Below are 27,099 nucleotides of genomic sequence, written 5' to 3'. Positions count from 1 at the left end.
GTGGTTACGGGGGGAGGGGGGAGAGGGAAAGGGAAAGGGGGAGGGGGAGGGGCACAAAGAAAACTAGATAGAAGGTGACAGAGGACAATCTGACTTTGGGTGATGGGTATGCAACATAATTGAACGACAAGATAACCTGGACTTGTTATCTTTGAATATATGTATCCTGATTTATTGATGTCACCCCATTAAAAAAATAAAATTATAATAAATAAATAAATAAATAAATAAAGCTTTGGGACATATATACTATGGAATACTACTCAGCCATAAGAAATGATGACATCGGATCATTTACAACAACATGGATGGTCCTTGATAAAATTATACTGAGCAAAATAAGTAAATCAGAAAAAACTAAGAACTATATGATTCCATACATAGGTGGGACATAAAAATGAGACTCAGAGACATGGACAAGAGTGTGGGGGTTACAGGGTGGGGAGGAGTGGGAGAGTGTTGGGGGAGGGGAGGGGCACAAAGAAAACCAGTTAGAAGGTGAGGGAAGACAATTGGACTTCAGGTGATGGGAATGCAGCATAATCAAATGTCAAAATAACCTAGAGCTGTTTTCTCTGAACATATATACCCTGATTTATCAATGTCACCCCATTAAAATTAATTAAAACAAAACAAAACAAAAACCACCAATCAAAAAAAGCTAAAAAGCAGTTCCTTGTGGATTGACTCCATGGTAGAGCATCAACTTGGCATGTGGATGTCCCAGGTTCGATTCCCAGTCAGGGTACATGTGGGAGTCTGTCACTGCCTCCCCTCCTCTCACTAAATAATAATAATAAAACAAAAAAAAAACACCTAAAAGGCATCTATCAAAATTTCAAACAACATATACCCTTTGAACCAATAATCCTAGATATTCTTGCACGCATGCAATAAGACCTCTTGTTAAGGTGAACAACTTTTTTACAATGAAAAGTACAAAAATAAATTGAAAACAATATCGTAAATAAAAGAAACATTGCAACAATACACTATAATATGATAAATGCGTAAAACATTTGTAATATTTTATATTGTAATTATGCTTACATGCCTATTAATTTTTAATAATAATTGTAGGAAAAAAGCACTCATTTAGATACAAATACGTCACATCACACACAATGGATCGACTGCATCAATCGAATAGACATTTACATATGTCTTCCAATATCAAAATGGAGGACATGTAGGAGGACCCTAGAGCAAGGCTTCCCAAACTATGGCCCGCGGGCCGCATGCGGTCCCCCAAGGCCATTTATCCAGCCCCCGCCACACTTCCGGAAGGGTCACCTCTTTCATTGGTGGTCAGTGAGAGGAGCACTGTATGTGGCAGCGCTGCAAAGCGTGGCATCGCTCACGTACAGTACTACTTCCGGTGATGTGGGACACATGCGTCACGGCTCCGGAATCATGTCATATGACTTGTTACGGCTAGCAGTGACAAATATGGAACCGGACATTGACCATCTCATTAGCCAAAAGCAGGCCCGTAGTTCCCATTGAAATACTGGTCAGTTTGTTGACTTAAATTTACTTGTTCTTTATTTTAAATATTGTATTTGTTCCCGTTTTACTTTAAAATAAAATAAGATATGTGCAGTGTGCATAGGGATTTGTTCATAGTTTTTATTGTATACATAAATTTTTATCATAGTTTTTTTTATAGTCCGGCCCTCCAACAGTCTGAGGGACAGTGAACTGGCCCCATGTAAAAAGATTGGGGACCCCTGCTTTAGAGGGAGGACAGTACTTGCAAAAGGAGTATCCTCCCTAAAGGAGGACTATTGGTCACCTTACTTATGTCCATCAAGAGGGGACTACTTAAATAAATTTTGCTACAGGGATATGATTAAGTTCTATGGAGTTGTAAAAAAGCAAAAAAAGTTAATGTACTGATACAAAAAGACCAAGAGAGCAAGATGAAGAACTATATGTTTGGCATGTTTCTCTCATATAAAAATGAGGGTAAATAAGACTATGTATTTGCAAGTGCTTATATTCACAAAGATACCCTGGAATGATACACAAGAAATTAACAGAAGAGGTTACTGAGAGAAAGGGGCAGTATAAGGGGAATAGATGGGGAACAGGCTGGAAGTTGGGGAAATATCTTTTTATACTATCTGACTTTTGAACCATATATATACTCAAAATCTGTTAGCTGTGACTTGAAAAAAGAAAGCAAGCTGTGACATGGTAACGGCATGACAGGTGTTTACATATGTCCAAAATGCAACAAATTGTACACATTAAATATGTGCAGGTCTTTGTAAATCAATTATGCCTCATAAAGCTGTTAAAAAAGCAAACAAGCTCAAGTCCTCTCCCTGCCCCCACTCCAGGCAGGGCGGAAGCTGAGCTGCAGCAGGGGTCGGCGATGTGACTCCACTGCCACCCAAGGAGGTTGGTGAGGAAAGAAGAATATTGGGGCCGTAAGCACAGAAAGGCCGTCTGGATCAGATTGTGGGAGTCTGCACTAGTAAAGGCCATAGTGTAGATTTAAACCTTGCTGGTAGGCAACTGGGAATTCCCAAAGATCCATGGGCGGGACTTTTTAGCAGGATTAGGCTAACAACAGTGTACAAAATGGACTACAACTGGGAAAAGGCCAAAAACAGGGAGGCTAGTTAAGAGGCTACCAAAGCATATGCAGTTAGGAGCTAAAACGGCATGAATTCAAGTAGAGATTAGAATCACAGGTCTTGGAAGGCAGGTTAGAGCTGAGCAGAGACTTGGACAGGTAAAAGGCAGGGGCCAATGCCAACACCAAGAGGAATGAGGAGTCTGGTATTTTCAGTTGTGGCAGCGCAGAGGATTCCCCATCAAGACCATTTCCTGGCTTCAGCCCTAGCCCTCTTTCTTCTAAGGGCAGAGCATTTCTTCACAGCCAAACTCCTGCGCCAGAAGTCAGAAATCAGGGCCAATGTCTGGTTAGACCTCATAGTGTTTACTTTGGGTGTGTGCATGTATGGGACCAATATTCCAATTCATCTGCAGAACAGGAATAAAACTATCCCCTTTGTAGGACTTCTGTGAAACTTCATGGAAATAAAAGTGATACAAAGGAGCATAATTCCTGTTCATAGTAGGAAAGCAGGGGGGGGGGGGGAATCCTTATTTTTATGATAAATTTAATCCATAACTTGTTTTGTCCAGAAAATGATAAAAAGTGAATAAATGTTGAATATATATCTATAGCTGAATCAATATATTTAAATAGATATGTTATGCATTTACACATACAAAGGTTTGCCCAGTTGTGTCTCTCACAGATTGGCTTCTGTGTCAAGTTTCATATTGCAAAGTCATAAAGTTTCTAGTTTAAACTCCATGGAATGGACAGTTGCTGCTTAAAAAAATTCTCTGGGGATAAGAATTATTGAAATACCATATAGAAAGCAGAGCACAGCTCCAACAGCAACAAAATAAAATAAAGTGTCAGTTTGAAAACAAGCTCTATTCTTTTCCAATTTGAAGATGGCCTGCTGCTGACGATTCCTAACACATGGACATGAGCATTGTTATTTTTAATACCTCATCAATTAGTTCTAGATTGAACACACCTAAAACGTGTCTTGTTTACTATATATACATTGACTTCATAAATTATTATTATGCTTGAAGCTCTTTATAAGCAATTTGAATGCTAATATTAATAATTCTGGTGGGCATTGGTCTGCTCTGAAAAAACAGTACAGAAGGCTTAGGAATTATTTTATTGATGTTATCAACCTCATTCCTTCGTTGTCATAATTATTTTCTCTACTGACTATGAGGACCAATGCCAACTGGAAAGAGCGTTTAAACCAAAATGCTTAACATCTTCCCTGAGAATGGTGGTTTTCGCTTGACTTAAGGCTGGATTTCCTACTGCACTCAGTTATAAGTTGTACAATAATTATACCTACAAAATGTTTGGCATTCAAAATCACTTTAAAATCAGTCATGACACCTGTATGCTGATTAGCAAATATTTCCTCACAAAATTGAGATGCATTTTACACCCATTTCCTCTCTTATCTGCCAACCTATACCTAGAAGAAATATAAAATTAAGACACTAAGCTTCACAAAGTCCTTTCAGTGGGTTACATTTTAATACCTATTTCCCATGACCAGAGAGAGAGGCAGGAGGAAATAAGTCCTTTACAGTCACTAGACAAACTCTCCATTTCCAAGCCTCTGGTCAGGTAACACAGCCACTTTAACTATGTTCTCATTTTAATGTGGAAAGACAATCTCTCATAAATCCAGACTTTAATATTCCTTCCAAAGCCAAAGTTATTTCCCACAGTTGTTACTAAAACCTTCACTACATAACAACTTTTCAGAACATCGAAGAGCAAATATTCAAAAAAGGAAAGAGGAAAACAATTTGGAAGATAATAATGGTGGGCCAACTTTCAAAGCACTTACTTCTTCAGGGACAGGTCAAGGCTTGACAACCAATGGCAAGAGCCTCGTTGTCAGGTAACCTCCACCCAGCATCAAGTGGGACTCCCACACTGGAAGCCCGACAGCACTGCAACCTCATCTGCTTCTAGCAAATAGCCATCCTGACACCTACCAATGAAAATTAGCATTTCCCTTCAAAGGCAATTTAGCAAGGAATTCTGTAGGCATGCAAACCCACCACTGGCTCTTTCTTGATGTTCCTAAACCCTCTGGATCCAAACTGAAAACCATTGGAAGAGATAACAATTTGAGACAGGATTACAGTGGAAAAACAGCTGGGACTAAGGCAATGTAGTAATATGTTTCAAAATTAATACATATACCAGCCTGACAGGTGGTGGCGCAGCGGATTGAGAGTCGGACTGGGATGCAGAGAACTCAGGTTCAAAACCCTGAGGTCACTGGCTTGAGCATGGAATCATAGACATGACCCTATGGTCACTGGCTTGAGCCCAAAGGTCACTGGCTTGAAGCCCAAGGTTGCAGGCTTTAGCCCAAGGTTGCTGGCTTGAGCAAGGGGTCACTCACTCTGCTGTAGGCCCCCAGTTAAGGCACATATGAGAAAGCAATTGATGAACAACTAAGGTGTCGCAACAAAGAATTGATGCTTCTCATCTCTTTCCCTTCCTGTCTGTCCCTATCTGTCCCTCTCTCTGACTCTTTCTCTGTCTCTGTCAAAAAAATTATAGCCTGATCAGGCGGTGGCACAGTGGAAAGAGCGTCGGACTGGGATGCGGAAGACCCAGGTGCGAGACCCCGAGCTCGCCAGTTTAAGCGTGGGCTCATTTGGTTTGAGCAAAGCTCACCAGCTTGGACCCAAGGTCCCTGGCTTGAGCAAGGGGTTACTCAGTCTGCTGTAGTCCCATGGTCAAGGCACATATGAGAAACCAATCAATGAACAACTAAGGTGTCACAACGAAAAACTAATGATTGATGCTTCTCATCTCTCTCCGTTCCTGTCTGTCTGTCCCTATCTATCCCTCTCTCTGACTCTGTCTCTGTAAAAAAAAAAAAAAAAATTATATATAATATATATATGCCATATGACCTGCATTCTAGAAATTATTTCCACAAGTGCCCAAAACATATATACAATTATCTCCATTGTAACACTATTTACAAGAATACAAAACTGAAGCTTGTTTCATAGATTAGTTTAAAAATAATAGACTACTACACATTGATACAAAAGAATGAGGTAGAAAGAGCTCCAAGTTCTATCATTAATGATAGAAAACTGTAGAAACACGTATAAAAAATTTAAAGTGTATATATATATATATATATACATACACACACACACACACACACATATTGGCATATAAACAGATACATAATGCTTGCAATAGGCTAAGTACTGCTTTAAGTGGTTTTTACATATAAATACTTTTCATCTGCACTATAACCCTATAAAGTAGAGCTGGGACTCAAACTGAGAAGTCTGGTACCAGAGAAGGTGCTTTTTACCTTTTATGAGCATTTAAAAATCATTCTGGAAAGGCACACAAAAATGATTACGGTGATTGCTTTTGGAGAGTGGGATTAGTAATGGAAGGTGTTTACGCGTCACATTTGATCTTGAATTTTCAAACATGCATTACTTTAAAATATATATATATCACCTGTGTTTACCTAGGTAATGAACTTAATGGTCATTCTGAGGTGTTTTCCTTCACTTCTTTTGTATTAAAAAATTCTAATCAATGTTCTTTAATAGATAAATCTAGGATGTGTTAACAACATGAAGAAAACTGGCTTGACCTGAGCTGTTTACAGAAGGAGAGACCACGGTCATGTAAAAACAATGTGTGTGCAGATTCCTTTCAGATTTACCATTAGCTCACCATTGCTCGAGTTATTAAGCTGAACTACATATATTCCATGTGTCAGATTCCTTCTGGTAAACTAACTCCTAGCCTCTCCTTTCAGGAAGCTTAAAATCATTAAAAACAATTTTTAAGGCCAACACTATTATATTAATGACATAAAAATGGAAGGTGGAAAAAACAGTAACTTGATTGCTTCATGTAAATACTGATCTTTCTTGAGATACTTAGGACCAGTCTAAATAAATTGCTGATGCCAAAGTAAATTACTTAAACCAAAATTAAATTTAAAAAAAAGCAAAAATAGCCCTGGCCGGTTGGCTCAGTAGTAGAGCATCGGCCTGGTATGCGGGAGTCCCAGGTTCAATTCCCGGCCAGGGCACACAGGAGAAGCGCCCATCTGCTTCTCCACCCCTCCCCCTCTCCTTCCTCTCTGTCTCTCTCTTCCCCTCCTGCAGCCAAGGCTCCACTGGAGCAAAGTTGGCCCGGGCGCTGGGGATGGCTCCATGGCCTCTGCCTCAGGCACTAGAATGGCTCTGGTCACAACAGAGCAACGGCCCAGATGTGCAGAGCATCGCCCCCTGGTGGGCATGCCGGGTGGATCCTGGTAGGGCACATGCAGGAGTCTGTCTGACTGCCTCCCCCCCCCAAAAAAAGGAAAAATATTGTGTTGAGGTCTTTTGTTTTTCTCTAGATTTATTAAAATATTTATAGAGTATGGTGCTAATAAAGTCAAGGTTGAAACTCCACTCTTGCTTTGAAAAACCATTTATTTTCGTTAAAGAAACCATATTAAATAGTTGAACTGTAGCAGTAATGCCCGTGCTGGGGTCATAGCTAAGGGAACAAAGTGAGCAAGTTCACTGGCACTAGTTGAGAAAACAAAACAAAACAAAAAAACCCAAAAAGCCCTGTACCCACAAGGGTCTCATTAACATTGGATCAGCAACGGAAACAGGACTAACAGCAGAAACAGATACTTCTACAGTGTTTATACACTCCTATGATTACTATACATCTTGTTTCCTTTTGCTCTGAAAAGTGTCCTGGTTTGGACAATAAAGTAAATGGTCATTCACCTTCAAACTGCTTTATATACAGATTTACTTTTTATGCTTGAAACAACCCTATAAGGGTGTGTATTATCTTCCTTGACAGATAGTGTGCTATCACTTTCAGTCATAGGAAAATGTAAAGTTACATTATTAGAATGTTGTAGTACAGTTCCATTATTTTGTCACATTGTTCATAGGCAGATTTAATTACATGTTCTAATTAAAAAACAACTAAACACTGTCAAAACCAACAAGCTCTATTAAATGGAATGTACAGCCACATCCAGCTCCCCCCCATCTCCCATCTGTTGCTCTGGCATATCAATATATCTATCTAATGTTCTCTGTGCAGCAAAAAGAGCTTCTGAGATGATTCTGAGGGTACTAACATTGTTTAACACCCTTTAAATTAACACATACAAAATACAAACTGTGAACATAGTTTAAATTAGTGGTAATAACATTTAAACTGCTTTTCAGTCAGCCCAAATGCTGGGGTACAACAGGACAAGAGAGATAATGGCTTCACCGATAACTAGCTCTGGGACAGTCACTGACTTCCCAAGATCTCCATATTTCCATCTGCAAAATGGCTGTGCTGGTGACAATATCCACAGTTCAGTATCTGTAGATAACAATATGGTGCTTCTCTTTCCCTCTGAGGCAGGGTAGTTTCTCAAATTAATCACTGTGTTCTTGTGCTGGATGCAAGAAATAAATAGCTGGTCCTCCAAGAGCCCACAGTTCAATTAGATAGACTCATACGTAAGGATCATATGAAGGCACAACACATTGCCAGGCCTCTAAGATTCAGAGTCGTAAGAGGTCATCTACCCTCTTCTCTGCTCTGAAGACTGGCACTAGTACTCCTCCAAGAACCTTCCAGAATGACTGAGATATCGAAGCCGCTCATTTCTCATCTGTCTTCTCCAGTGCCCTCCTTATTATTAATTCAAGCCCACCTTTGTGTCACACCCTTCATGGCCCACCTGGATCCAGACCAAATGCCTCTCTTATCTTCCATAGAGGGAGGAAACCTTGTTCTCACCTCAGGTCTCACATTAAATACCATTTTTGAGAGTGGCCATACCTGATCACCCTGTTTTAACCTAGTTGTTGGCAATCCTTCCCAATTATTCTCTTACGTTCTACCTAGTTCATTCTCAGAACTCAATTAACTTCAAAAAGCAATTATGTCCTTGTTAATAAGTTCTTATTTACTGATTGATTGCACATAATTGCTTCTCTCCCCCAAAGTAGGAATCAGGCCTTCCTTTGTAGCTTACTGCTGTAACCAGCACCTAGTGTTGTACCCAGGTTTGCGATATCGATACTCGTTAGCTATTACACATATCTCTCACTTCTGCTTGATTTTTACCAAAATCTCAAGTGAAGAAAACTACATTCACAGAGAATTTCCTGAAAAAGTTATAGTTCATCCTTTCCTCTATGGCAGTGGTCCCCAACCTTTTTTGGGCCACAGACCAGTTTAATGTCAGAAAATATTTTCACAGACCGGCCTTTAGGGTGGGACGGATAAATGTATCACGTGACCGAGACAAGCGTCAAGAGTGAGTCTTAGACGGATGTAACAGAAGGAATCTGGTCATTTTTTAAAAATAAAACATCGTTCAGACTTAAATATAAATAAAACGGAAATAATGTAAGTTATTTATTCTTTCTCTGCGGACTGGTACCAAATGGCCCACAGACCGGTACCGGTCCGCGGTCTGGAGGTTGGGGACCACTGCTCTATGGTATAGATGTTCTTAAAGCAAACAAGAAAAATAAAACAACAACAAAAAGAAAACAACAAAAAACTTTGTTCTGAAATAAGGAAGACCAGCAAAGCTATTCACCTAAACCATATAATCTATTGGCTTTAGAATGCTTTCAAACTTGTGATTTAGCTTTCTTTGACCAAGTAAGTGATGTGCTAAGAAATGCCCAATGATCCTTACTGCTGAAATGAAGTTATGACACTGGCTTTTTCTGTACAAGCACCCCAAATATAAGCTTTTTAAATCACAAAAAATTGCTTGTCCCGGTTATCTAATGTTGCCTTCTTTCAGACAAACTAGATCACAAAATGGACAGCTTCTGCATCTTAGTATGGACTGCTAGAAAAACGAGAGCCACTGCAGATTTTGTAACAAATGCACCAGACTTTACCCTAGCATTTCCAGGGTCATCTCCACTTCTTAACTTCTGTTTGTTTTTCCTAGTTCCAGGTTCTTTTGGTCCTGCTTCCTCATCCATTTATTTTATGTTTACTCATTACAGTGAGTTGCCTTAAATATTTTCTAGAATAAGCCAAATAAGTTAAGTATTAAGGGATACAGTAGCAATATATATAAATAATATCATTACAGGTGAAAGATTCATTGGTCCTAGGAAAATGAAAAGGGGAATAGATGAGGTAGGTCTTGAAGAAATGGGCTGTCGCTAGGTAGAGAAAAGAAGTGCAGATTAAAGAGAGGAAGAAGGCACAATTCTCATCTAAGAAAAGTGGAGGACTTGGTGAAAAGCACTTTATAACTTTTACTACATTTACTCCTCAGAACCTATGAGGCAGTTATTATTATTATTATTATTCCCACAGAATGAAACTGAAGCTCAAAGAAGTTAATTAACCTGCACAAAGTCAGACAACTTGCAAGTGGCAGTTCCTGTGGTCTCTAAGGATGTGGGGGGCACACCTGACTGTAGTCAGTAACTTCTTTTTTGTAGATTGTATTTTATTTATTTCAGAGAAGGGGGTGGGTGAGAAGTATTTGCCTGTGCCTTAACTGGGCAAGCCCAGGACTTCTAACCAGCGACCTCAGCATTTTAGGTCGATGCCCAATCCACTCTGCCACCACAGTCAAGCCAGTTAGTAACTTTACTAGAACTCATCTTCCCTCATTTCCTATCTGACTAAACCTCTTTCCTCTCTTTCCCCTTAAAGTTCTATACTTCAATAATTAGAAAAGTAGCACTTAACAAGCATACAGTCACTCAACTCAGAAACCTGGGATAATCCTTGACCCCTCCCCCCATATCCACTCAATAACTGAAGTCCTGACACTCTCCCTCATAAATTTCTCTCCTCTTCTCCCCCCCCCCCCCCCACTTCTTTGTGATTTCCTCTTTGTTGGCACCATGAGCTCTTATTATGACCACAGCAGTAGTAGTTCCAAGACAGGATGAACAATGGTGAAGGGCAAGAAATCTAGAGCAGACTGCTTGCTTTGAGCCCAGGCTCTAGTACCTGTGCAACCTTGGGTAAGTTATTTAACATCTTTGTGTCAGTTTCATCTGTAAAGTGGTGATGATAATTAGAACACTGTTTGACATACAATAAATACCATATAAATGTTAGAAATGAGGGAGGGAACTTAATTCCTCACTTCCCCTTTTCTCTTCATTCTTCACATTAGCAGAGTATAGTGGTCACTTTTTAAAAATGTAAATCTGATTACACCAGAACAAGGTTAAAAAACACACACACACAAATAAAACTTTTAATGGTTTCCCATTGCCCTCAGAAATCTCTGGCTCATAATTTTCTAAATTCTAGCCAATATTTGTCATCTTTGAGTTCTTCTAACCCTTTGGAGCCTTTGCACAAGTTGCTTCTCACCTGGAACACCTGTTCAACTACATCTATTTATCCTTTATAATGGATTCAGGGTCACTTTTTCAGGGAGGCTTTCAAATCTCCAAGAATGATTCAAGAAATCTTGCTTCTTGAGTTCCCAACCTTGTACTTCCCCTATGGTGACATTTACCATGCTTAAAACTATCTAGTGTCTTTTCCACCAAATTGTAACATCAGAGGGGCAAATTGTAACCACCAGTTGGTTCTAGGCTGTAATCCCTGAAGCCTACCCCAGTTGGGATGAATAGCTACTGAATCATTAAAACTGGAAGAAAGTTAAAATTTCCCATGAAGTTCCTGAGTCCTTAAGATACCCCTCTCCATTCACTACTACTTATCACACCCACAAATTTGGGTCTATTACCCTTCTTCCCATTGCCTGGCCACTTAATGTGGAGACTCTGTCTACCCCCAATTCTTCAGAATTGTCCTCTCCACAGGTATCCATGGCTACTAGTCACTCTCTTCATATACGCCCAGTGTCCTAGATGTCCCCTTTCCTAGATGTCAGAGAACTTCCTTCCTCCCTAACTAGATACCTTCATAGGATTTCCTTTCAGATACCCATCATGCTTACCCACCTTCCCTAAGGAGTCAAGCTATTTTATTTCTGCTCTCAGACCACCCTCTGGGCCCCTTCTCCAGTAGGTCAGCTTCCTAAATTGCCCTCACAACTTTCCACAAACCTAGCCTCTGCCTACCCCACCCCTCCCTTCCACACCTGCACCAAGCCATACACACACTCAAGCAAATCGCTCATTGTCCTGATCTACCCTAAGGTGGCCCCATTCCCCTACTGGCTCCTTGCCTCATAATCTCCCACGCACAGTCCCCTACTGACCTTCAGATGCCCGGTGCACATCGACTCCGCTCAAACACTGTCCCAGCGCCTCTCCCCACCCCCAAGCCAGGGCCAGTTCTGCGCCTCAGACGAGGCACCCCATTATGCGGGGCCCGCTGCATCCTGCCCGGAGGGCTCCTCCAGGTGTTAACCTGTGTGAGTGCACATCCCCGGGGCACTGGTCCCGGCCCTTCCCGCCTTCCGGGCCGGCCCGAACCCCGCCCCACCCCCGGAGCCCCCGCGGCCCTCCCGCGCTCCAGGCCCCGGTGCGGGCCTTCCCCACCTCCTCCCCGTCGCGGCGCCCCCGGAGCCCAGCGCCCCGCCGAGCGCTCCCTTCGCACGCCCTCCCGCAGCCCGCAGCCCTTCCGGGTGCCGCCCGCCCGCGTGCGCGCCGGCCGCGACCCCCGGCCCCGCACAGCCTCCGGGCAGCGGCGGGGAGCCCCGGGGGCCCCCGGGCTGTGCGCGGGGAGGCCAGCGGCGCCGGGGTCCCGGGCGCCCGGGCTCGGGGCCCGCCTCACCGTCAGTCACAGCTCCCATGGCGTGCGCGGCGGCGGCGGCGCAGGCCAGGCGGCGGTTGGCGGCGGCGGAGGTCAAACTCCCACAATGCAGCCGGGTAAACAGCCATGGAGGAGGAGGCGGCGGCGCCCGCGGCCGCCCGCTCCGACGCCTGAGCCGCGCCGCCCTCGCCCCCCGCGCGCCCCCCGCACTCCCCGGGGGCGCCCGCGGCGGCGCGTGTGGGAGCCCGGCAGGGCGGCGGAGCCCCCCGCGGCCCCGGCCGCCGCCCCCCTCCGGCCCCCGCCCGGAGGCCGCCCGGAGGCCGCCAGCCGCCAGGTGAGCTCTCCCGGCGCGCCCGTGCGGCGGGCTGCGGGTCTCCGGGCTCGGGGCCCCGCGCCTGCCCGGGGAGGGGACCGCGGCCCCGACCGCCCCTGCGGGCTGCCGCGGCCGGGGGTGCGCTCGGCCCCCGGGGTGCGGAGGGCGGCGGCGGCGGCGGCGTCTGGACGCGGGACAAGGGGCGCGGCGGGAGGGACCCCGCGGAGGGAGCGCCCACGCGCGCCCGGGCGGGTCTCGAACGCGCGCTGTTGCGCCGGGCGCGGCCGGCGTTCGGAAAGGCCCGGGGCTCCAGGCGGCGCGGCGCGGGCCGGCGGCCGCCCCCTCCCCCTGGTGCCGGCGGCTGCTGGGTGCGGGGAGCGGAGAAACTTGGCGACCTCTGAGAGCTCGGTGCCCGCCGTCCTCAACCGGCGTCGGGTCCCCGCGCTGATCGGGGATGGGGCGCTTTTATTTTCCTCTTTGATTTTTTTAAAAAAATGTCTATGTGACTGTCCCCATCTTAAGGGGAAGTTGAAAGTAAAGGGGGAGGGAGGTGCTTAATGAGAATCGTTGCCCTGTCTGTACAGTTACACATTTCCGGAGCATGCTGCGGATTATGTTGGCATCTCTTCCCAAAAGTCACTTGGATTCAATTTCGATGAGTTTCTCGCAAAGGGCAACCTTTAGGTGGTGAGAGGTGAGGGGGAGCCAGCGCCGGGACAGCGGAATTGATCTCCAGTGGGATAGACTCAGCCACAAGCAGAATGTCTGAGTTTCTTACACAGGTTTGATATTTTATTGAGCATGGAGTTATTTTCCAATTTTCCTGTCCCCCAAATATCCTGCCTCTTCCTTTCCGGGATGAAGCAATTATATAGGATGGATCTGGTTGTTATAGTTTCCTTACTTGAAGTTGGGTTCATCCTTCCTGTTTCTCCCAGTTCTTTCAAAGGGAAAAAGTTGTAAAAACAAGTGCATGACAGTGAAGTGTTTAACCTACTAGCAAGAAACCAGTATATATAAAATTTTATTCGTGTATATGAGGTCGAAACTTCGACAGTACTCTTCAAGAGTACCCTGAAGTATTAACATTGACTTTTGACACAAAGGCCAAAAAAAAAAAAGTTACCATGAGTGAAGGTTCTGAGGAATAACACCCTCCCCCAGGGTGTGAAACTCCTCTGGCTTTTAAATAATATTGGCCTAAACCCTCTGGCTGCTATCTGCCTCAGTGTAGCTCATTTTCTTGGTATTAGAAAAAGATACCCCAACCAAAAGAATTACTGTTAAATCTTAACTACTACAGATTATAAATTGAAAGTATCAATTGATTGTCTATCTCATGCGGCACTTTGGTGGGCATCGTAATTGTTTAAAGCAGGGGTCCCCAAACTATGGCCGGTGGGCCGCATGCGGCCCCCTGAGGCCATTTATCCGCCCCGCTGCACTTCTGGAAGGGGTACCTCTTTCATTGGTGGTCAGTGAGAGGACCATAGTTCTCATTGAAATACTGTTGTTGATTTAAATTTACTTGTTCTTATTTTAAATATTGTATTTGTTCCCGTTTGTTTTTTTACTTTAAAATAAGATATGTGCAGTGTGCATAGGGATTTGTTCATAGTTTTTTTTTATAGTCCAGCCCTCCAACGGTCTGAAGGACAGTGTACTGGCCCCCTGTGTAAAAAGTTTGGGGACCCCTGGTTTAAAGGGTGATTGTCTAGTGTTGAATTGTTTTGTTGTTGGGTTTTTTGTGTTGTTTTTTTTTTTATATTTCTGAAGTGAGAAGTGGGGAGGCAGAGAGATAGACTCCAGCATACGCTCGACCAGGATCACCGAGCAGGCCCGCTAGGGGGCGATTCTCTGCCCATCGGGGGCTTCACTCCATTGCAACCGAAGACATTCTAGTGCCTGAGGTGGAGGCCATCCTCTGCCCCAGCGAAATTTGCTCCAGTGGAGCCCTGGCTGCCCAAGGGGAAGAGAGAGATAAGAAGAAAGGAGAAGGGGAGGGGTGGAGAAGCAGATGAACACTTCTCCTGTGTACCCTGGCTGGGAATCAAACCCAGAACTTCCACACGCTGGGCCAACACACTATCACTGAACCAACCCTGCCAGCGCTGATTTTTTTTTTTAAGTTATCTGTTACTTGGTCTTATCATCATGGTGCTGATTTTGAAACAGTATCTAGTGATTAAAAATAATTGTTAATGTTGTTTATAGGCAAGTATCACTGTCCCCTGCAACTGTTAAATTTTCATGAGATATTTCTATTCATAGATAGAGACCTTGATGCTTTTTAAAGTTCCTTTTGTAACTTAAACTTTGTTGGACAATGCTAGAAATGTTTTAAAGTTGCAAGACCAAGAGAGATTGAAAAAACTTTATAGTTCGAGATATACCTGAAAATAAACATTTCTGAAAGTTCTTGACTCAAATGCTGGGAAACACATCAAAATTTGAGCCTTTATAAACTTTTAAAAAATCGGCTTTGTCAGATACACAATTTAACTCCCAATTTTATTGACACAGATCTATGTGTTGAACATTTAAGAATTATTCTAATGGTCTTTTTTTCATATCATGTATATAGTGAAAGAGCATCTTTTGATAAATTTTAGAAATGGTCTCTTTTTCTTGTCATCAATGATATATTAACATGTTCATGAACATTAAAGTAGAAAAGACTCAGCTCTAGGCTATACTAACATTTCTTTCTTTTCTAGGGAAATCTCTGAGCAGAAAGAAGTAGCAGATTTTAAGCTATAACAAACTTTGAATGTTGAACTTATATGACCTTAGATTTGTGATTTACTCAAGTCATTAGATTTCCTGGGTTTTTAAAGACTTTGAGAGTCATTAGCTGAGAAAGTTTGAGAGTTTATTTAATTTTAACTTTCTGGAACTCGAAAGAATAATGAGAGAACTAGGTATGTGGTCTTCACCTTGTTTGTTTGGTTTTTTTTTCTTTCTTTTTTTTAACCGAGAGAATCAGAGAGAGGGACAGATAGGGACAGACAGACAGGAAGGGAGAGAGATGAGAAGCATCAATTCTTCGTTGTGGCTCCTCAGTTGTTCATTGATTGCATTCTCATATGTGCCTTGACGGGGCGGTGGTGCTTCAGCAGAGTGAGTGACCCCTTGCTCAAACCAGCGACATTGGACTCTGGCCGAAGACCTTGGGCTTCAAGCCATTGACCTTTGGGCTCAAGCCAGCGACCATGGGGTCATGCCTATGATCCCACACTCAAGTCGGTGACCTCAAGTTTTCGAACCTGGGTCCTCTCAATGCTCTATCCACTGTGCCACCACCTGGTCAGGCTTCACTCTGGTTTTTTAAAGTCAGGTACACATGTCTATAATGTGTTTTTGGAGCAGGGGTTATCCTGGGTTCTGTGGATCTCTAGGGGATCCATTCAGTAGACTTCAAGAGACTTCTGAACCCCTGCCATGGCCCAAATTTTTGTTTATGGGTATTTTTCCGGGGAGGAGATCTATAGTTTGGTTATAAAAGAGATACAGGGCCCCCAAAAGTTTTATATATATATATTTAAAATTGGAACTAAAATTATTCTTAAGAGGAAAAAGTAGATCTTTGTATTCAATACTTGCCTTTTAAAGTTTTCTTTAGCCCAGTTCATGTGGTCTTAGAAGTGTGAAAAAGCACTTCCATTTTGTTCTCACAGAAAAGTGCTGCCAATTAGTTGATAAACCACACACATAAATGGCTTGACATGCTATCTTGAGTGCATTGTGGCTGTTTTTAAATTATATTTAAAAATTTAGAACAGAAAGGTTGATAGTCTGTAAGCAGAAACTTGAGCTTGACTATGAGCCCCTGGAACAAACATTTCATTCAACCATTCAACTTCACTCTCTTATTACTCTCCAGCAGATCTGAAATTTGACTGGAAGGTAATCACTCTAAGAAAATGTGTTTGTGCCTTGGCAAGATAGCAGGGCATGATGGGAAACACACACACACACACACAGATTTTAAATTAAAACAGACAAGTTCAAATCTGGATTCTTTAATTTACTGTGACTACTTAACTTGCCTGACCCTCGAGTTCCACATCTGGATAAAGCTTATTTAGTAGAGATGTTGGGAGGCTTGCATGAGATTTTTTCTATAACCCTCTGAGCTGCTCGGTAGTCCCACAAGAAGGACTTGGAAGCTAGATGTAGGTAACAATAAACATTTGAGTAAACATGTATAAACATATATGGTGTATTTTAAAGTAAATATAATGAAAATATTAACAAATTGGAAGTTTTTAAAAATCAAGTTTTCAAAAATGAGCTAGGATTTAGTTGTCCTTATATAGTGGAAATTTGGGGGGAAATTGAAGGAAAACTGCGGTTCACAAAGCTGAGGACATGGACACTGGGCAGAAAAACAATAGCTGCCCACCAACATATAGCTCTCTCTTTGGGTGAGATTCCATTTACGTTTTGCTCTTCACTTATAATTTAAATGAAAAAAACACATGTGTACTTTCTAGTCCATCACCTCTAAAAAGGTTTGCTCACCCCCTCCTTTATGGGACCCTCGCAGGTACCCCAGGGGTTTTATTAGTGGAAATTACACCTATAACTTTAGCTATCTAATTCTGACATCTTTAAAAGGCCTACACAATTGGGTACCTGTATCAGTTTTCCTCAGTAGGGAAAAAAATATGGAAGAACTGAATTATATTAGGATATGAGTAAAAAGTGACATATATAATGCCTGTGCTTTGGCTATAAAAATATAACTTGCTTGTGCTATTTCTGTGATCTTTCCCTTTTCCTCTCATCTAGTCATGGTGAGCATTTATGCCTTCTGCTTTCAAGTGGGGTGTGGTTATGAGCACAGCTTTAGACTTCTGGGTTTAGACAACCTGGCTTTGACTTCCATTTCCTGAGCTTTCTGGTTGTGTTCAACTTGAGCCAGTCAGCCTCACTGAGTCTGGAAGAGATGACTGTTAAATAAGATAATGAACTAAACCAGGGGCCCCCAAACTTTTTACACAGGGGGCCAGTTCACTGTCCCTCAGACCATTGGAGGGCCAGACTATAAAAAAAACTATGAACAAATCCCTATGCACACTGCACATATCTTATTTTAAAGTAAAAAAAACAAAACAGGAACAAATACAATATTTAAAGTAAAGAACAAGTAAATTTAAATCAATAAACTGACCAGTATTTCAATGGGAACTACGGGCCTGCTTTTGGCTAATGAGATGGTCAATGTCCGGTTCCATATTTGTCACTGCTAGATGTAACAAGTGATGTGACGTGCTTCCGGAGCTGTGAGGCGTGCATCCCACGTCACTGGAAGTAGTACTGTATGTGAGCGATGCCATGCTTTACGTCTTTCACTGACCACCAATGAAAGAGGTACCCCTTCCGGAAGTGCGGCGGGGCCGGATAAATGGCCTCAGGGGACCGCATGTGGCCCGCGGGCCGTAGTTTAGGGACCCCTGAACTAAACTTTAGTTACTAAAGGCTTTGCTCAGTGTTAGGCTCCGAGTAAGTGCTCAGAAGCCCTAGCCATTTTGAGGATGGTTTCATTCTCATCTTTAGAAGGAGATAGCTAATACATTATTTCAAAGAAAAAACCTTTAATTACACTCATTCCTATTTAAACCTTCTGGGACCATCCTACTTTCAACTCAGAAAAGCCTTTACTTCTTTCTGGTTTTCAAGGGCAGGTACCCCCACATTATAGAACCTATTAGATCTGTCCAGTGCATTTAACATTTGGGTTGAGTTCTCTGTTAGACTGGCAGGTTTTGTGTAAATTTTGGTTATATAAGGGGCCAAACCAACAAGAATGCACAGGTTTGAGGCTGTGATTCTTTCAAAACAACATGGTTTTATGGTGCTGAACAGAGGTCAGCAAACTTTATGTACAGGACAAGATAGTATTTTCAACTTTGCAAGCCACACAGGTCTCTCTTGTACTCTGCCAGTGTGTCTCAAAAGCAGCCATAAGCATAAGGGAATGAGCATGGCTGTGTTCCAGTAAAATATTGTGGACACTATGAATTGCATGAAGTTTTTATATGCCATGAAATACCTTTTTATTTTTCAACCATTTAAAAGTGTAAAAGCCATTTTAGGCTCGTGGTATGTGTATGGGCAGCAGCTGGATTTGACCCATAAGCTATAGTTTGCCTAGGACAGGGGTCTCAAACTCAACTCAGCATGTGGGCCGCAGAGCAAGATCACAGCCATTCGGCGGGCCGCACTAGGTCTACAAAAGGCAACTGTTATGCAACACTTTTCTCACTGCAGTTGAAAACAAAAAAAAATCAGTACAACAAGCACAATCGTACATGCAGTTTACTCAGTGTCACAAAACGACCAGAAACTGTAGTTCGCATCACAACTGCTGTTAACTAAGCTAATATCTAGCTAGGATGCTAGAGAAATGAAAAATACAAGTAGACCCCTAGGCTTACTTAATTTTATCCAAAATATTTTGAACTTCGTGGATTAGTCTGCGGGCCGCACGAAATTGTTCGGCGGGCCGCGAGTTTGAGACCCCTGGCCTAGGAGAATGTTAGACCTATAAGTCTTATAGGTTCATGGCATCACCAGGCAACATCCCCCCCCCCCCCCCATACACACACTGCCATTTGCCACTTCAAGTATTTCATGCATAATCTGATGTCCCATGTTCCTCAGTAGGATGAAACTCCAGTAGGTCAGTTAGTGTGTGGCCTACCCTTCTTAGCACACACAATATACTGTATCACCAGTGATTTTATTTATTACTAAATAAATTCTCACCTTGCCTAGTTTTCCATGGAGCTTGATTGAACTCTCCTGTGTGGTGGCTTTGAAGGGAATCAGTGCCTTTGGAGCGGCCTTATATTGTACTTCCAAGTTCCTTCTATTCTCCCCTTGCCCTGGAAGGGATGTAATTGATATTAGGCCCTCAGGTTGCTAACTAGACACTCTTCTGTTAAGGAAATCTGTATCCGGCCTTCCCCACCCCCTTTCTGCATGATGTTTGGTTAAATAAAGCACACAAAGATTCCTCTTGTGCTCTAACCCCTGGAGATTAGCTCTGGGATTGGTGTATACAGAGCATGTAGATGTATATGTCTGTGTGTAATTTCATCCAGCCCTCACTGAAGCTCAGGACTGCTGCTTCTGGTCTCACCTTTAATCTCTCCCTTGACCCTTCTCTCATGGCCATTGTATGGGATGCAGATTTGGTGACCTGGTAATTGCTGGAAATGATTGGTCTATTCGTTCCTGCCTTTTAACATTCTCTACTAATTTGCTTGTTTTGAAGCAAGTATGTTCTTTTTGGAGTTTAGCTTTTTAAAACAACATTATGCTGAAAGCAGAAACACTAGAAGTTATTCGGTATTTTTGAATTTTCCTCCTCCAAATGTAAACCTAATATAATATCAGAGGCATGAATCGATATTTTAGCTAATGAGGAATAAATTGCAGTTTAAAATATTTTTGCTATTTTTATCTAGATAGGAGAAGTGTAAAATATATGACCCTTAACATTTAAGGGTTTCCTCTTTTTTTGAAAAGGTAAATTTGGTACATATTTTCTGGATATACTTGGGGCAATTAAATAAAGGCATAAAATAAAATGGCAGCAAGCCAGCATTTAGGAATTTATTTTGCAGGAACCGTTGGTCAGTTGCACATAGATGTAAGTACCAGACTGCTCTCTGCCCTATTTCTTATCATAGAAAAATGTGGAAAGGAATCTAAATGCCTATTGATATAGGATTAAGTCAGGGCCTACCCATACAGGGACATTCAATGGAGTCTTCAACAGGGATGATGCAGCTGGATATTTATTGACATGTATTTAGAAAAAAGAAGCTAGCATGTGAATATGTGTAATGTGTGATTTTTAAGGTGTATATAGAAACCTAAAAGAGCCTGACCAAGCGGTGGCTCAGTGGATAGAGCGTCAGACTGGGATGCAGAGGACCCAGGTTCGAGACCCCGAGGTCGCCAGCTTGAGCGCAGGCTCATTTGGTTTGAGCAAAGGCTCACCAGCTTGGACCCAAGGTCACTGGCTTGAGCAAGGGATCACTCAGTCTGCTGAAGGCCCATGGTTAAGGCACATATGAGAAAGCAATTGATGAGCAACTAAGGTGTCGCAATGAAAAACTGATGATTGATGCTTCTCATCTCTCTCTGTTCCTGTCTGTCCCTATCTATCTCTGTCTCTGTAAAAAAATAAATAAATAAAAAGAAAGAAAGAAAGAAACCTAAAAGAAGGTATCTGAATATACTACACTGAATAATAGAAACTTGTTATTTCTAGGTAATAAGATTGTGGATGGTCTTTTTTTTAAAATGTATTTCCTCAATTTTTTTATTTGGCATATGCTTTTATAATCAGGAAAAATAATAAAAAAGCTATTAAAGAATAAATGTAGTCATTGAAAACATCCCCTATTTGTTGCTAATTGAGCCCTCATTGCTTAGATGATTAATTCCCTTCACTGTCTGTGCTATATTGAATGAGAAGGTGAAATACATTTTGTCATATCTTTAAAACTATTTTTCTGTTTACTAATAATGTTTTCAGACTCTTCCAACAAAAAAAGAAAAAAAAATCCATACAGAACTAAACAGTTTTCAGAAGAAACTCCCTGAAAACACATACACACACACACTTAGATTGATAAAGTATTATGTTGTGTCTCATTTAGAACATTTTCACATATGTTATTTAGGCTTTAGAACATGTTCAACACTCTGCCTTATACCCTGAAGTACTGATTTAGATACATTTCTGTGTTTTTATGGACTTGGAAATGTTAACCTTGACCCTGGCCGGTTGGCTCAGTGGTAGAGCGTCGGCCTGGTGTGCAGGAGTCCCGGGTTCGATTCCCGGCCAGGGCACACAGGAGAAGCACCCATTTGCTTCTCCACCCCTCCCCCTCTCCTTCCTCTCTGTCTCTCTCTTCCTCTCCCGCAGCCAAGGCTCCATTGGAGCAGAGATGGCTTGGGCTCTGAGGATGGCTCCATGGCCTCTGCCTGAGGCGCTAGAGTGGCTCTGGTCACAGCAGAGCGACGCCCCAGAGGGGCAGAGCATAGCCCCCTAGTGGGCGTGCCGGGTGGATCCCGGTCGGGCGCATGTAGGAGTCTGTCTGACTGCCTCCCGGTTTCCAACTTCAGAAAAATACAAAAAAAAAAAAAAGAAATGTTGACCTGGTTATGAAAAATGAGCAGTGTAACTACACCTGGCTGTGACAGTTATTTGGTGACATTCAGCTTTGAGTTTGTTCATAGGAAATTTTGGGAAGTGCATGGAATAAAAATAAGTAGAAATGTGATTCATGAGGCATGTCTGTCAGTTTATCTATAGCTGAGTAGCAACAACCCACTCCAGAACTTCGTGGCTTAAAACAATGTCCATCTATTTGCTTACAATTAGGGCAGGGCAGTTTCTGAGGTGGTCTTGCCTGCCCTGAAATCTCTAATGTGGCTGTTGTCATTTAAAAGCTCCAGTTGGGGCTTGTTTGTCTAGCAGTGGTCGGCAAACTCATTAGTCAACAGAGCCAAATATCAACAGTACAAAGATTGAAATTTCTTCTGAGAGCCAAATTTTTAAAACTTAAACTATATAGGTAGGTACATTCCTTATCGAGGTAGCACCCACACGTGGTTTTTGTGGAAGAGCCGCATGTGACTCGCGAGCCGTGGTTTGCTGACCAGGGGTCTAGGGCCCTCTGGCTGGGACAGCTCATCTGAGCTCTACTGCATGTCATCTTCCAGCAGCTAGCGCCCATGTGTTCACATGGAGGCACGGTGTTTCAGAAGGGCGAGAGCTTCAAGGCTTCTTGAGACCTGGGCTTAGAAGACATAGTGTCCCTCTGCCACATTCTCTTGGTCATGGCAAGCGACAGGACCAGCACACATTCAAGGGGTTGGAAATAGACACCACCTCTTGCTGGGAGATGCTGCCTTGTGTGTTTCCTGGGTTTTGCCTACAGGAAATTGGGTGGGGTTGGAGTGGGAGTCATTGTTGAGGCCATCTTTGCAAACAGTATGCCCCCTACTTTTGTTATATTTACCAAATTCCCTTTGTTTGGCATAACTGTTAAACTGCTGCGAGGAGCAGTACTGTCTCCCTGTGTTACCTTTTGGGGTAATAGCTGTATGAGGTGGGTACCGGCACAGTTCCCGTTGTAAACATGTGAGGAGTGAGCCTCAGGGAGGTAGTAACTTGCTCTAAATGTTTTACCTAGTTAGGGGCAGATCCTAAAATTTAGGGAAAGTTATCCCTGTACCAGTGCATCTTAAACCCATGGATGAAGGAACATTCATCAGGGAGGAGAGTGAAAAGTAGAGAGAAGCATATTTTTTTTAATAATCTCAGAAAGATATCTGAATAAAAAACTCCAATATCTTAATATTTTCCATGAATTTTATATTCTATTCCAGGATACATTCTTTCTTACCATCAAATTAATTTAAATTGCTTGCTAATCAAATTAAATTTTATTTCCCAAATCTTTGAGAAGATAGATTTTTTTAGACTTGAAAATAAAAGCTAATCAGCTAAAGGTCATTGGTTGTAAGGAGGAGAAACTAAATCTGGCTACCATAAGCCAAAAAGGAGGTTACTGGAAAATGTGACATGGCTCCCAGAAGTGGCAGGGGAGCGGAGGCAGGAGGCCTTGCAGTAGAGCGAATCTGGGGCAGCTTCAGGGGTCCGACTGGCCGCCCTCACAGGTGGTCTCGGGACTGACTGGGCTTCCTGACTTCTCCAACTGTTTTCAATGCACCCTGTACTGAAAGTGTCTCTCTCAGGCTCAGACTGGCCCTTGACTTGTGACTGCCTTGCCCAGAAAGTACCTACTGGGGCACTTGTCATTCCTCAGCAAGGGGAGTGGATGTAGGGCTGGTAAAACCAACAGATGTCAGCTGTCCAAACACTTGTGGGATGCAGTGTGAGAATTGCCTTGTGTCTTATCTATCACATTTAACATTCGCAACCCCCTGATGACTCCTGCTTCACCCTTCTCCCTGCCAACACCACATGCCTCCAAGGTTTTTGTTTCTGTATTTTTCTGAAGTTGGAAACGGGAGGCAGAGAGACAGACTCCTGCATGCACCCAACCGGGATCCACCCGGCAAGCCCAGTAGGGGGCGATGCTTTGCTCATCTGGGCCGTTGCTCCATTGCAACTAGAGCCATTCTAGCGCCTGAGGTGGAGGCCATGGAGCCGTCCTCAGCACCTGAGCCAACTTTGTTCCAGTGGAGCCCTGGCTGTGGGAGAGGAAGAGAGGAAGAGAGAAAGGAGAGGGGGAAAGGTGAAGAAGCAGATGGGCGCCTCTCCTGTGTGCCCTGGCCAGGAATCGAACCTGAGACATCCACATGCCTGGCCAATGTTCTACCACTGAGCCAACTGGCCAGGGCTGCCTCCAAGGGTTTTGAAACCCCAGTTTGAGAAGCACTCTTGTGACTCTGTGCTATCCATTTCTACTCTTGCTGATCAGCACTTAACATAGTAACTGTGATAATATATTCATTTTTTACATGGTAATCTTTTCTAAAGCATATGCATTTCCCTGATTTTCAAAGAAAAGCATAGGGACTGTAATTTAACCATTTATTGGTAATAGGGTCTCGGTTAAGAACATTTTTACCCAGTGCATAGTGATCCCCTTAGGACACAGTGAGATAAATTGGCCCTGGCACTGAACTTCAAACTGCCCTGCATTTATTTTTCTGTCTTTTACTGGTGTCTAGTTGCTTTCATTATAAACTTGCTAATATACTGCTCACAAAAATTAGGTAATATTTCAAAATGAATATAAAGCAACAAAATATCCCCTAATTTTTGTGAGCACTATATTTTAAGCATTTTAGACCTTAACAGCTCATAAGCTAAAGAGCCAACTGACATTAGGTAGCCTTTATTGTGTAAGTTAAAGCATATTTCAAATAGTAAAATGTGCAGATCCAATGTGATTTTATTCAGTGTTTTCACATATTACCGTGTTTCATTTTATACTCTTGAAGTCAGAGAAAATCAGACTTTCCTCCATTTTTCTGAGGAGCATATGATTTAGCAAAGGCAAGCTGTTTCCCCTGCACCGTAGGACTGCTGGCTGGAGGACCTGGGTGTTTGAACAGCCCAGGCCTTTGCTGAGGGAGGCTCTAGAACAGTGGTTTACCAACTGCAGAAGCCCCTTTTCTGGTTTCTCAAGGTTCTGGGTTGAATTGGAGATGTGTCCCTCTGTGTTTGAGCTCTGTCACCCTGGGGAAATTGGGGTGTATCAAGCAGTCACCTTGGTCATGAAGCACCTTTGTTTTTTTTTTCGTTGGAGGCTCAGCATCTGCTCATTTCCCAAGACCCACAGGAGGAGCTGACTTACCCCACCTCTTCTAGCGGTTATTAGCTGCTTTTGAAGCACCTCTTGGAGCGCTTCAGTCCTGCCTGTTTTACTCCCCAGGGTGTAGTGACCACCTTGCAGCATAGGCACTTGTCCTCTCAACCCCTGGACTCTTCTTTTAAATGGTCTGCTGTGTTTTCTGCTGTTCGGGTCCACCACTACAAGAGATGTGGAGTGGAACTCTTTTCACTTTGGTTTAATTAGGGTCTCCAGGCAGTTTTCTGTTAACAGTAGTGTTGTGTGTTAGGCTCTTTCCCCTGTGCTTTTCAAGTTTTCATTGTCGTCTGAAGCATCCAGGTGCTCACAGTGATAATGTGGTGGTTCCATTTGACCAGACTTGATGGTAAATAGAGAGCTTCGGTGCCATCCCCTACCTTTTAGAACCCTGACCCAACATTTAACACTAGTTTTTAAATTGTCTTTTTCAATTTGTTTTAGTTACTAATTTCTACAGCTTTTCACCATGTTCTATTAACAGAACACAAGTTAAAAAATTGCCTTTTTTTTCCTCTTGCATTTCTAGTTTGTCTTGGTCTTCTTATTTTTGCAGACATTTTGAACTCTCAGAATTCTGAACTTAATCCTGAAAAGAGTGCTAGCAAAATTTTACATTGAAAAATGCATACTTTTATTTCTTTATATTTCATTCATTGGTATCTTCAAATTTTAATATACTGAATATAAAGGAGTTCTTGGTGGTCTGGCACATAGCTCCTTTTAGATGCTAGATGAGGAAATATTTAAGACTTCATTCTCTATTCCTTCCCCTCCCCACCCTGTTGTTTGTTTATTTATTTATTTATTTATTTGTGACAGACAGAGGGACAGATAGGGACAGACAGACAGGAAGGGAGAGAGATTAGAAGCATCAATTCTTCATTGCAACACCTTGGTTGTTCATTGATTGCTTTCTCATATGTGCCTTGACCCCGGGGGCTCAAGCCAGCGACCTTGGGCTCAAGCTGGTGAGCCTTGCTCAAACCAGTTGAGCCTGCGTTCAAGCTGGCGACCTCAGAGTTTCAAACCTGAGCCCTCCGTGCTCAGTCTGACACTCTATCCACTGTGCCACTGCCTGGTGAGGCCCACCCTGTTGTTTATTATCATTCGATAGTTATAACTATAAATCATTTGGAAATCAAAGTTGGAAAAGAGACCCTTTGCAGTTACATTAGGACAGTTTAAAAGGAATCACTTGTTCAAATTTACTAGCTCCCTGAAGCTAGTAAAGATGTTAATGGTTTCCAAGATTCCCTTTTAATATTGTACATCTCAATACTACAAGACAGTGAATAACATAGGATTAGCTACCGTATTTCCCCATGGATAAGGTGCACCCTTTTCCAAAAAATTTGGGGTGTAAAAACTGGGTGTGTCTTATACAGTGGTTGTAAATTTTTTTACTTGCATTTCCCACGTTTTGCACTTGTTTTTGTGCTTGTTGTAGATTTTTTTACTTCCATTTTCCGCTTTTTTACACTTGTTGTCTTTGCGCTCATTGTACTTGGGTAAAAAGATCCTGGAATAATATCAAGATTGAGATTGTTGTCAACTCATTTAAAAAGTGTAGCATTTCAGATGCCATAAATGGAACTGAGGACAAGACAATATATGAAGACAGTGATTCATCAGCAGACACAGATGAGGACAAGCTAATGGATGGGAGTTTTGACAGTGATGAGGAGTTATATGAATTTTATGATGAATAAAACTTGAGTCCAATAACTATATAATACATTTTTTTTTCAAATTTCAAATAGAGCTAAACTGAAAAATCAGTTGTCTTAGTAAACAGCAGTCATGAATTGGTAGTAGGCAGGTTTCTTAGTGTGTATGTTGCTTTATCTAATAGCCAGCAACAATTAGCTTTTTCTTCCATAGATCTAGTGTCAAGTATTAATCAACTGTAGACTGGAAAGTTTTTATTGGCTAGCATTTGTAGTGGAAGAAAATCAGTGTTTTTCTGTTGGTTTTTTTGTGTGGTTTTTTTGTATGTAGTCTCTTAGCCATATAACTGCATATGAATATGCCTTTGTGGTGCTCTTACAAAGAGAAACAGTTCCATTCCTTTTCATGTGTATTTGGAGTACTTCAGA

General features: G+C 42.5%; 2 protein-coding genes across 7 annotated transcripts in view; one reads left to right on the top strand and one right to left on the bottom strand.

The window, feature by feature from the left end:
* The window catches only part of THOC7 (THO complex subunit 7), a 28,314-nt gene extending 15,780 nt beyond the window's left edge, over positions 1-12,534 (bottom strand). Inside the window, exon 1 of one of the 2 annotated variants that reach the window (XM_066351945.1) lies at positions 12,338-12,534. In XM_066351945.1, the coding sequence (XP_066208042.1) occupies positions 12,338-12,356 (19 nt within the window). In that variant the 5' untranslated portion in view covers positions 12,357-12,534. Of the gene's footprint in view, positions 1-9,510; positions 9,534-12,337 lie in introns of those variants that run through there. The other variant, XM_066351944.1, reaches the window with a different exon arrangement.
* Positions 11,842-27,099, top strand: part of ATXN7 (ataxin 7) — a 158,720-nt gene continuing 143,462 nt past the window's right edge. For 2 of the 5 annotated variants that reach the window (XM_066351939.1, XM_066351934.1), the window contains exon 1: positions 12,532-12,650. The gene's annotated coding sequence lies outside the window, so the exon portion shown is untranslated. Of the gene's footprint in view, positions 11,976-12,531; positions 12,651-13,303; positions 13,412-27,099 lie in introns of those variants that run through there. The other 3 variants (XM_066351937.1, XM_066351938.1, XM_066351935.1) reach the window with 3 other exon arrangements.

The sequence above is a fragment of the Saccopteryx leptura genome, chromosome 10 (genome assembly GCF_036850995.1).
Source record: "Saccopteryx leptura isolate mSacLep1 chromosome 10, mSacLep1_pri_phased_curated, whole genome shotgun sequence".
NCBI classification, from domain to species: domain Eukaryota; kingdom Metazoa; phylum Chordata; class Mammalia; order Chiroptera; family Emballonuridae; genus Saccopteryx; species Saccopteryx leptura.
This window is presented reverse-complemented; position numbering and strand designations above follow the sequence as displayed.